Below are 11,374 nucleotides of genomic sequence, written 5' to 3'. Positions count from 1 at the left end.
TGCGGTGCTGTGCAGTTGGGCTGGCCCAGTGGGGATCTCCGGTGGCCGGAGAAAAAAGAAAAAGGGAAAAAGGCCGGGGCCCGTGGCGGGCCAGACCAGCCGACGTGGCCATGCACGCCGACGTGGCCGTGCATGCGCCATGCAGCCATCGGATCTGGATCGGACGGCCTGGAGCCGTCGCGTCCACGATGTCTGCGCGGCGCTCGCCGGCGCAGAAGAAAAAGGGGCGGCCAAGGGAGCTTACCGGCGGCTGGCGGTGGCGTGGCTTGGTGTAGGCGGCACGGTGGCGTAGGTGTGTGTCGTGTGCGTGTACTGGCGGTGTCCAGGGGCATCTGCTCCTCCTCCCGCGACATCGACAGCAGCACGGGCGGCGTCGGCTCGTCGTCGGCGTCATTGCTCCGCTGCCGATCTGCGTGTCAGGGGCAGAGAGAAGGGGTTAGGCGATGCATGAGGGGGGTGCTGATGACGAGGGAGTAGGGAGGGAGGCGTCGATGGCGTCGCGGCGGTGACCACCTGCGCGTCACCCTCGCGGTGACCGTGGTGAGCGCGTCGGCGCGTCGCAGCAGTGGCACGACTGCTGCTCGAGCAGCCAGGGAGTGGGAGGGGCAGCCTGGCGGCGCTGCGAGTGGGGAGCTGAGGGGAAGAGGAGTGCCTTTGGGTGGGGTTTTATAGGCAGAGAGGGGCGCAGGTAGTGGGAGGGGCGGTGGCGACGGCCAACTGGTGGCCAAGGGCTGGCGTCACACGTCGGCCCCACCGTGATGTCGCCCTGGTGGCGTCAGCAAGGGAGGGGAACGAGGCGTTGGGCGGACAGTCGAGGCTGATGGCGCGTCGTGCGAGGCGACACCATCATGTCTCCTGCCAGCGTGGCGCACGCGTGCGTTAAGGGCTAGGGTTTGGCGCGTGAGAGGGGGTGCTGGTGAGGTTTGGGCCAGAGAGGGGAGAGATGGAAAGGCTAGGGCTGGGCCAGGGCAAGAGAGGGAGTGGTGGCGTCGGCCACGGCCCAAACCAGAGAAGAAAGAAGAGAGGGATAAGAAGAGAGAAGAGAGGGGGAAGTTTCCCCTCTTCTTACCTCTCGGCCAAACTCCAAGAGAGAAAAGGAGAAAAGAGAAAAAAAGGCAGGGGTGAAAAGAAAGAAGGGGGCCATGCCAAATGCATGTGCCAAGTTTTGGTACCAAGTGCATAAGCACATGTGTTGAAGAAAAAGAAATAAATGGATAAACAAGGGGTGTTGGTGTTGGTGGTGTAACCCTAGGTGATGGGGTGACATCATCCAAATAAGAGAGGGGAGTGTTCCCTCTTATCAAGATGGTGATGATCAGCAAGAAGAACTAGGGTTTTTAGTAGTGAGGGGAAAAATAAATAAGGGTGGTGTCACAACACAAGAGGGCAAACCCTACTGATTTTAGGTGAGGTACTAAAATATTACTCAAGGCTACTTTCTAATTTAGAAACTTAGTGAGGGTTTTAAATCTAGACCAAGCATGAAACAAAATTAAGAACTCTTACAAACACAAAATAAAGGTTTTTGTTGCTTCAAAATTTTAAGTAGGAGGAAAAATGCAGGTTCTGGAAAATGGGGTGTTACAATTTCACAAGTTGTGTTCGAGCCCACACACCAATTTGTGCTCATGCGTACGTGTTGGTGGCCGATAGCCTTCCTTTCTTCTCATTTGAATGTGGCATCAAAACGTTTCTAACATATGTAACCAGAATATCCCCTCCCGCTTGTAAACCCATGCTAGGTATCGTTCTTTTCTTTAAAAAAAAATCCACCCTTACGACCTAGGTTGCTCGATCGTTGATGTGACCGGGACAATGACTAGGGCCCCACGGCCCTCGCGAGCTGAACATGCTTCGGCCATCGTAGGACGAGGTGTAGGGATAGGACTGTGAAGATCCTCCTCCTTGGAGATCCATGTGGTGCTCTTTAGCTCGGGATATGAGCTTACAACTCCTCCTCGTGATTGGTATGTGTGTGTGTGAATATGATGGAAACCACGAAATTCAACTCGAAACCAGAACTAGCTGGCAATGTAGGAGCCATCGATTCATCATGGAGATATGCTGGGTCCAAAACATATTGCTCGTACATATGTATTTACAACATGGTGTTCATCATGCATGCAGGCTTTTCGGTCGTGTCCACGGTTAATTTTGCTCCAATTTAGGACCATGACGATGTCCTTGGAAGCAATAGGTATGAACCCCGAGGCGATCTCGTTGTAGTAGTAAAACAACTCCGTTTGTATGCTTGTCTGACGTGTGCAACGGCGCTACACCTTTTGAACTCCCATCCTTTTCGGATGAAGAAAATGTGTCGAATGGATCTTAGTGTTTGTCCAACGCTTGCCACGGTCAGGAAATCGCTGAATCACGAGAGCAGTAATACCTCATCGAAGCATCAGGAAAGCGATTGTGGTGTCATGTCTCAACCAATGTGACATCAGGATGCAATGTGTGCCGACCTGAATTTCTTTTCTGAATCTCTGTCGAATGCGATCTAAGTTTGCAACATGTTACATCACATCACGAATTTACAGTGCTACAGAGCATTAGGTGATCAACCTAGAAGAATTAGGCTACCCGAAAACAAACAAAAAACTACAGTAGAAGAATTAGGCTGCATGGTTTCTCAAACGGGGCCATCTAGCGGGTGTTGTGCCTTCTCTGGCTTCTCCGGCGACTGGCACAACTCACCAGCCGCCGCCCTGGTCTGCTGCTGCACCACCAGCGTGGACACCCGGCACCCAAAGTCCGTTGACGTGAGCAAGTCCCCGAGGATGCCGAGCTCCAGATGCTCGCTCCAGTCCGATATGCCGGCCGTGAGCGGCGACTCGAGGCTCTCCGCTCGCCGGCCGACAACCAGCAGGTTGAACGACAAGCTCGTGTTGCGGATCACATCCACCATCTCGTCGGAGCCGCCGACCGTGTGCTCGCTATACAAGACCCGGTGCTCGTCCACGCATCGCCGGACGAAATCCTGCGTCGCCTCCTCGTCAAGTTGGTCCTCCTCGGGGTTGAGCCGCTGCTGCCACTCCACCGGCAGCAAGAACCGGAACACGGTCAGGCCGATCGGCGCGTCCTCCGCCATGTGCGCCGCCAGCGCCATCGCCTCCCGGTCGTCCGGCCCGCCCAGAAAGTACACCGCGACGCGGTGTGGGAACCCGCCATCGACCGCGGCAGCGGACGCGGCGCTGACGACGCCGGAGAGGCTGCCCCGGTCGACGAGGATAGCCACCGAGCAGGGCGAGTAGTTGAGTATGTTGGTGTTGGCGGCCTGGATGGCGCCGGCGTTGGGCGAGGTGGGCTCGATGGAGCCGTCGATGGCTAGGCGCTTGTGGAACGGCACGATGATGAGCATGGCCCGCTTCTCGAGCGCGACGGCGCACACGTCGTTGTGCATGGTGGCGTAGGGCGCGATGCACACGTAGGGCAGCAGCGACGAGGAGCCCTGCGGCCGCTGGCCCACGAAGAACTGGAAGGCGTTGACGATGCGCTCCGACTCGGTGGCGGTCGACCCCGTCGGGACGCAGTTCGGGTCGCCGTGCTTGAAGTGGCGGAGCACGGAACTGGTGAGCCCGGCGAGCGGGACAAGGTGGAGGAGGTACAGGGCCAGCGGCGTCGCCGGCGTCGGGCTGGTCGCGTCGAGCAGCGCCACCATCGGCCCCACGTCCACCTGCGAGTGGACGCACGCCAGCATCCGGAGCTCCTCGCCGAGCTTCTTGTGCTGCACCGTGCGCCGCCGGTACGCCACGTACTTCTCCTCCGGGTGGTACATGTACTTGACCGCCGACGCCGTGGCGGCGCCGATCACAAGCACATTGATCATGAACGCCGCGTATGCCTGGTCGTCAAGTATTTTGGAGTCCATGAACGATGAGGCGTACACCGACTCAGTGATGCCCTTGAAGTTCATCATGAGGCCGACGACGACGGCTTCCCGGACCGGTATGTGGCAGTACAAGCACGGTAGGATGCACGCGACGAACTTGGCGACGATGCCCACCACGAGGAACACCTCGAGCAGGGCGCAGGTGTAGACGTCCTCGATCGTGTAGACGTTCATCCTCATCCCTCCCTGCGCGAAGAGCAGCGTCGTCAGCACGCCGACGACGAGCCGGTCCAGCCGCTCCTCCAGGGTCACGCCGAGCGGGGCGCCGCCGGGGAGCATGAGCCCCAGCATGAATGGCCCGTACGTGGCGTGGAGTCCGAGGAGCTCGCCGGCGAAGCTGCACGTGAGGGAGATGAGCAGCACGGCGACGAGGCGGGACTCGGGGAGCAGCGCGCCCTCCGGCACGTCACGGATCAGCCGCAGGATCGTCGGCCGCGCCACCAGCGCCATGAGCGCAATGAAGATGGAGAAGGAGAGGGACGACATAAAGCCTATCCGCTGGAGCTTCTCCTCGGGGCTGGACGCTAGGAGGTAGGACGTGACTCCGGCGATCGAGAAGGTGTTGGCGAAGTCGCCGATGAGGGCAGCGGACATGGCGAGGCGGCCGAGCTTGGAGGAGAGGAGGTTGAGGTCGTGGAGCGTACAGCAGACGACGATGAAGGCGGAGAGCGACCACCAGGAGGTGAGGTTGGTGAGGAGGAACGAGTCGATCCATGCCTTGGGGAGGCAGTCGTTGAGCGCGAGGCCGGCGATGTACATAGCAAGGTGCGGCGCGGCGGTGCCGAGGATTGCGATGGCGACGGCCTTCTTGCCGGACTTGACGATCATGCTGAGGTCCGTCTTGACGCCGACGGTGAAGATGTGGAGCGTGAAGGCGTAGCCGCCGACCGTGTTGATCTGCACCCATCCCTCCGGCGTGGCGAAGATCTGGCCGACGCTCGGGAAGAAACGACCCAGGAACGATGGGCCCAACAGCGCGCCGGCCTATACATAGCATGGATCCATCTGTGCAATTAGTAATTAACCAATCAATCAATCTATCAATCGAACGCTAGCTCAATGGCATGAACACGAGCTAAGTCGACGTGGATGTACGTACGAGGATCTGGGAGATGGCGAGAGGGACGCCAGCACGGCCGAGGAGGGTGCCGTGGATGGCGCGGGAGAGGATGAAGACGACGCATATGTGGTAGAGGAGGAGAGGGAAGTAGAACTTGAGGGGGTCGTCGCCGGCGAAGACGCCGGAGGATGTGGCGCCGGTGTCGGCCTCGAAGCAGAAGAGGCTCTTGTTGAGCTGGACCCCCTCCGCCAGCGACATCGGTGGTGACCGGTGCTCGCGGAGCAGAGGTCGAAGGAGACGAGAGAGGAGAGCAATGGGGAAATTTCCATGGCATGCGATGCGTGCGTGCAAGATGGCGCCAAGAGCAAAGCGCGGGATGGTGTGGAGTGGACATGGTTTGGCTGGAAACGTGGAGCACCAGTCGCTAAGTTTAGCAACGCATTCCACATTTGAAGGAAGTCAAAATAGGATTTGTCAATTGACTCTCACTCATGTGAGCAAAGTGCTACTAGCAGAAAACTGCAACTGGCAATGAATTGCATTTTTTAAAAGACGCGGCTAATTTCCGGCTTAATTCCCGGTCAATCTGGTTTCATCTGTAATGCGGTGTAACTAGGGCAAAATTATATGCAATTGCACATGCATGTGCAATTACACATCCATATGTGTAATTCTCGTATGCACGAATCACAATGCAAATCTAACGGTCGTCGAGTTTTTTTTTTGCGAATAGAACCTTGGCATTAAGAAAAACACGAAATAGTACAAAGCACCCCAACAAAAATAATAATTACAATAAAAATCTTGAGATGCCATTCATCTTCAATCTCCAGACCGTGTCAACGGCGCGCCGCCGTTGCCGCTCCTCCCTGGGTCGGCCTGACGTTATTGATTGCGAACGGGAAGTCGCCAAACGGATCAAGAAGGCTACATCCGTCATGGGGGCAAATAAGAAGAAATAACTGCCGATGAAGCTCCATGGAGATCCGGAGATCCCACCAGCCAGAAGTCCTCGAGAAGCACACTACTCCCACAAACTTTCGACGTCGCCGCCGAGATAGGGCTGAAGCCGGAGAAACTTTATTGGAGAAGACGCCACCGCTGCCATCTGAGCGCCGCCACACCAAACCTTAACCCTAAAACCAAAAAAAACGGAACCCTCCTGCCCGACGGAGACCGAGATCCACCCCGCATCAATGGCCCGAAGGCCACATAATAGAGGCTGATCGGCGGCGCCGACAGGACAAAAGGCACCCGGGAACAGAAGCCGCCTTCTTGATCGCATGTGAGAGGAGAGGAGACGTACGGGAAGTCTGCCCCATACATTTCTTGTTGGCTAGCTAAACTGGTTGATTGGGCTCTAACTTAGTTCTTGGCTAAACGGGAGTTAGCAATCCGGTTTTTAAAAAACTATCTGCACCTTTTGCAGGGGTGACGAGACATAAGAAATTCTTCACTGAGACATAGCAAAACCGTAAAAATAAACTATTTTTCACCATCCCAATTACACTATATTTCATATCCGAATAATACTAGTGTGCTAACACCCTTGGAAATGTCTGACTTCCTTGCATTTGAGTTTCCTATTGTATGACCGAGGAAGATGCACATAATTAATTTTTGGTGAAATTTTGAACACTTTATATTCAAAATCAGTATGATGCAACTCAGTTACGAGCCATGTCAGAAAGTACAGTAGTGCAGGAGTGCAGCCTTGCCTGACATAGGTTTTAGTGTTTTACAGATCACAACGTTCTGCGGAAGGTATGATTAATTCTTGCGAACAGAGCTTACATTTTTCATGATTGGGGAGCCACACTTATGGGAACAGTAGCATGTAAGACGTTCTAAATCTCTCTCAACCACAGCAGAGGAGCTTTATAAGCTAAGCTGACTAAAATGTAAACGTAGCTTGCTGAACAGCTGGGGCGAGCTAGAGATACATACATCATATTCTTTTTCTGCAAGCCGTGATCATAATCCTGCCTAAAGTCCAAAAGAAGTCATGGATGGGAACGATACTGTGACGAACCATTCAAAGGACGCCTCTTCATCCTTGAGGAACTGGAGCCACGATATTGTACGGGTGCTGGAAGCGCAGACATTTCACTGGGTGCTGGAAGTGCAGGCATTCCATTCTCTTCTCGGATGCCAGGGTGAAAAGTTCCTGCTACATTTGTAAGAATGTAAGATAACATAACTCCAGGGATCAAGCTCAAACATGAAAACAATATAGACATGCAATTCAAGCTACCAACAGATTGGAACTGTCATGTAACCGGAGAAACAGCAATTCAGGTCATTAACAAGTTGTAAATTACCCATGTATAGGAAAATACAGCATGACTACATGAATGCATATGACCATACTAATAATGAAAGCCCAATGAAAGGCATCAGCTCTACTACGGACTGGTAAATGCATAAATTGTCCACTTGAGACAAGATAACCCTGAGTTCAGATCTCTATGTTCACATTAGTTTGTGCTCAAGTCCACACACGACACAATTACAACAAATGCATATCGGTAGTTATTGGCAGACCTAGAAATTTTTCGAAGCCTGGGTAAGCCGTAAATACGACGAATTTTTTTCGCATGCACTGATACACAACTAACTCTTCCGTGTTCACGTTGACAAAAATAAGCATACACATCTATCTTTTCCAGCCAAGAGTAGGCAGATGCCTGGATGGGGCATCGATTTCGATCAGTTGATCGATCTATCTGTAGGTTTGCCTGCCCTCACGGTCTCGTGGAGAACTGGAGACCCAAAAGGGATGTGTAGCAACCAGACACAGACCAAGAAGTGGCACGGCCGCTCCAACCCAAGAAATGGCACCAGCCTTAGCATGCTAATTAACCAACGTTTGACCAATTACAATCGCTGGTATGGCGCATGCACTAGCTTTACGCGTGCCTGCTAACAGGGACACTAGGTCCACCAATGGTGGTTAAGATCTCTATATTGGTATTTAACCCCCAAGGCACTATCTATGCAATGAATCCTTTCCCAGGTACATTGGCAGGTAAGCTTGTCAGGGAGTGAATTACACCAAGGTACAGCTGAGATGAGCTGAGCTGAGCATCATGGTGTGATCTCGCTATAGAATATTAGATAGATGAGTCCAGCTTGGTGGTCTACTAGTTGATTGACATCAGTGTGTGTAATCCCATGTAAAGCATTTATCATGTGCATAAGTGACAGAGAAGGGGGGGGGGGGGGTGTACCACTGCTAAACATGTTTACTCTGGGATCCAAACCAGGCAGACATTGCCCTGCATTTCTTTGCCATGATTCCTCAAACCCAGCAAGCTCGTCTACAAGAGAAGAAAAAATAGAATCAGAAACAGCCTCGCAGACATAATATGGGTACCAGTAACAAAAGGCAATAAAACAGTAGAACCTTCATTCAAGTTCTGCAAAGTTTGCATGGTGTTCACTCTTCCATCACCATCCAGTTTTCTAGTTAGTGCATGACCCTGCAGCAACAGAATAATAGCTCCGATCATAACCTCATGTGTAGTCCCAAGAACTAAAGTCATATGCCTGGTTTGCGAATAACAAATACCTTATTGCCAATGCCACGTGCGATCCTGTGAGTAGCTTTACCAGTAGTTGTGTCCGCTTCCTTACATTCTTCCACTGTAAGCTACATGACATTGAAGAAACAATCATCACCAGAACTTTGAACCTTAACAGATAACAGCACTGCAGAGAGGAACTTACTCCATCTCCACCACTCCTCCTAGTGGTTGAAGACATATAGCAGGCCCCATTTGAACCACCATATGTAACAGTTGAGCTCTGAAACATATATGTCTGTGGCTGTTGATATGATGTGCCAGCTCTGGCATACTCTCTCCCAACTTGCTCATGTTTAGGTCTTTTATTATCTGTCAAAAGTTATTAACATTAGTATCCTCCCTTATTCACCTGTTTTGCCAACCTTTATGGCATGTAGAAATCACATATTCTCAACAATCTTTCGATGTATGAAGGAGAATCACATCTGAGCAAGGACCCATAAAACCCTTAACATCACTATATCGGTTGAGTAGGCTGCCTGGTACCAAAACCAGCTAGCATGAACTCCATATGATAGCAGCAAAAAAAATAACTAATGATGAATTTGTATAGTTATTATGTATACTATCACAAGCTGAAGCAAGATCAAAAAAGTAAAATGCCACTGTCAAAACCACTATTAACAGCATAAAATAAGCCAACCTTGAACTTCATCAGGCTCCTCCACATAGGGCTCTCTGCTAATCCTTGGATGCTTCATAGGGTTAGCCTTCTTCTCATCATTTTCATTCGCATCTGAATCATCCTCATCATCTGAAGACAGCTCCTCGATAATTGGCCCTTTTGGCCTGCTTGGTTCAGGAGCTTGCTGCTGGAAGCCTCCAGCATTCATCACTCCTCCAATTAGACCTCTGGGGGGCCCAAACATGCTTGAACTAAAAAATCTTTGCTCAAACTGGGTAGGTCCAACCATATAACCAAACGGATTTGCAAGGAAAGGATCATCAAAGGGACTTGAGCCACCAAAGAAACTGGGCATAAGGTTCCCAGGTGGAACGAAGCCGCCGAAACCAGCAAAAGGGTCCCCGAAACCAAAGAGACCACCTCTACCGCCCCCTCTCCTTTGCATCGTCCACTGAAGTTCTCTGCACAGTATCAAGACATGTGAAATGTGTGTGAGGTTATTTTTTAATAACGAAAACTGCGATAGATGATATAGGAAACAACAGGGCCACAGAGTTGTACCCAGTGCTCAAATCCGGAATCTGTATCAAGATGTAGAACTGTAGAAGTTTGAACAAAACACACAGTAACACCAAACTAACCTATCTACCATAGCACAATGAAGAAAAAAAATCAATAGGCTACACACAGGGCCCTTACTTGCGGCACCTCCTACAGGATCGAACATGGAGATAAAGATGCTAATTTCTCTATGGTAATATATCAGGAGGAACGAAAGCGCTGCAGAAAATATGGAATCTGTACCATGCTACCAGGTATACCTGCAGAATTGCAATGCTCACACCCAACCAAATCTGATTGGAATGGCTGAAAGCCTGAGATGTTTCTCCTTGCTCAGTACAGTAGCACCGCAGTAGTGCCACTATTGCAGGTGCGATGGGCTGACTATGCATTTCTATGCTCTTATATTATACGTCTATGCTAGTACTACAGACTAAATGCTGGACTAACCAATCACGCCGCTACTACCGTCCTAACTATATCACAGCAGCAGCAGCAGCATCCATTCACCAGGTAATAATCAGAAGCGCGTTCCCGGATCAATCATCTCCGACACGAACCCTAGCTCTGATTTTATCTCAACACACGAACCAAAAATCCACACAGGGTACACAAAAATCGCGGGGAAAACGCCCTGGTTTCCGCCGGAGATGCGTCGGGGCCGAATCGGATCAACGCACAGCGGGAAACTGACGAAACAACCGAACAAATAGTCCAGTAACGAGACGAAATCGCCTCACGAGGAACACGAATCGACGACCCCTGGGATTCAGTGCGGGGAGCGAGCCGAACCTGAGGCTCCGGGCGGAGTGGGGTGGAGTGGAGCGGGGCGGCGCGCGAATCAAGCGATCTGATCGGAGCACGGTGGTCGGGCTCGGAGCTCGCGATTTGGGAAGTTGGGAAGCGAAGCGGGTGACTGGGAGAGAGGCGCTGGCCGCTGCGTGCGCTTGGGCTGGGTGGACAGCGTCCCGCCTGTCGTCGTGTCGTGCCTGTGTTGCGCGACAGCCCAATAGGCCTATATCATCTCGGCCCCAATAGGCGTGGGTTCCCGCACGGTTGCCAGTGGCATTTTAGATGGTGGCCAAGGTCTGGTTGCCGCAAGGTTATGTTAGTCGGCCTTTCAAAAAAAAAAAAAGGTTATGTTAGTCGGCAAGGTTATGTTAGTCGGCTCCGTTCCGGTGTGTCCAAATGTCTTCGTGGTGATCTTCTCTTGCTGTGAAGTTGAAGCTGCCCTTAGGCGGTGTACGATGACCATCAAGAGGCGGTCCGGTGAAGGTCCTTTTTGGCGTTTGTTTTGCGCATCTTCTCTCCGAGGCTCATTTTCAGAATCGGAGCTGCCGGTCTCTCCTCGAAGAGCCATCTGTTTGGCATAGACCGACTAGAGCTTCTTGTGTAGATTTTGTGGGTAGCCTGTGACCCTTGTGGCGGGGAGTGTGTGGTTGTGGGTGTGCTTTGGCACTGTTGTTGGTTTTCGCCCGATTTTCTCCTAAAAATCGGGCACCTTCTTCGTAATGAATGGATGAGGCAAAGTTTTTGCCTCCATTTCAAAAAAAATGGCTTAGCCACATATTCACTCTGTTACAGATTTTACCGGGTTTTTTTCTAATTTATTTTTCGTGCTCATTTTTATTTTATTTTTTTATAGTTAA

The 11,374-nt window shown here is 51.7% G+C and overlaps 2 protein-coding genes across 3 annotated transcripts; both read right to left on the bottom strand.

Moving 5' to 3' along the window:
• Positions 1 to 2,454: 2,454 nt before the first annotated feature.
• On the bottom strand, positions 2,455 to 5,437 carry LOC127314324 (cation/H(+) antiporter 15). The gene is made up of 2 exons (XM_051344780.2): positions 4,992 to 5,437; positions 2,455 to 4,876 (listed from the first exon to the last, which is right to left on the bottom strand). The coding sequence occupies exons 1-2, from the start codon at positions 5,208 to 5,210 to the stop codon at positions 2,633 to 2,635; spliced, it is 2,463 nt and encodes an 820-aa protein (XP_051200740.1). The 5' UTR covers positions 5,211 to 5,437; the 3' UTR covers positions 2,455 to 2,632.
• Positions 5,438 to 6,635: 1,198 nt separating this feature from the next.
• On the bottom strand, positions 6,636 to 10,685 carry LOC127314325 (uncharacterized). 2 transcript variants are annotated; one of them, XM_051344781.1, is made up of 7 exons: positions 10,518 to 10,685; positions 9,183 to 9,625; positions 8,682 to 8,848; positions 8,524 to 8,604; positions 8,359 to 8,434; positions 8,183 to 8,272; positions 6,636 to 7,122 (listed from the first exon to the last, which is right to left on the bottom strand). In XM_051344781.1, the coding sequence occupies exons 2-7, from the start codon at positions 9,607 to 9,609 to the stop codon at positions 6,956 to 6,958; spliced, it is 1,008 nt and encodes a 335-aa protein (XP_051200741.1). In that variant the 5' UTR covers positions 9,610 to 9,625; positions 10,518 to 10,685; the 3' UTR covers positions 6,636 to 6,955. The 2 variants fall into 2 exon arrangements, with proteins under 2 accessions (XP_051200741.1, XP_051200742.1); XM_051344782.1 differs by having other exon boundaries at positions 6,636 to 7,119.
• Between the last annotated feature and the right edge of the window lie 689 nt (positions 10,686 to 11,374).

The sequence above is a fragment of the Lolium perenne genome, chromosome 7 (assembly GCF_019359855.2).
Source record: "Lolium perenne isolate Kyuss_39 chromosome 7, Kyuss_2.0, whole genome shotgun sequence".
NCBI lineage: Eukaryota > Viridiplantae > Streptophyta > Magnoliopsida > Poales > Poaceae > Lolium > Lolium perenne.
Note: the sequence above shows the minus strand (reverse complement) of the source record. Positions and strands in the feature narration are given on the sequence as shown.

Bases quoted from the DNA above. Each gene is read 5' to 3' on its own strand.
- LOC127314324 (XM_051344780.2), bottom strand. From the start codon at position 5,210: ATGTCGCTGGCGGAGGGGGTCCAGCTCAACAAGAGCCTCTTCTGCTTC. The intron at 4,877-4,991 runs GTACGTACATCC...TGCTATGTATAG, and splicing joins TCGCCATCTCCCAGATCCTC to GCCGGCGCGCTGTTGGGCCC.
- LOC127314325 (XM_051344781.1), bottom strand. From the start codon at position 9,609: ATGCAAAGGAGAGGGGGCGGTAGAGGTGGTCTCTTTGGTTTCGGGGAC. The intron at 8,605-8,681 runs GTAAGTTCCTCT...AATGTCATGTAG, and splicing joins GGAGGAGTGGTGGAGATGGA to CTTACAGTGGAAGAATGTAA. The intron at 8,273-8,358 runs GTTCTACTGTTT...CTTCTCTTGTAG, and splicing joins TTTGCAGAACTTGAATGAAG to ACGAGCTTGCTGGGTTTGAG.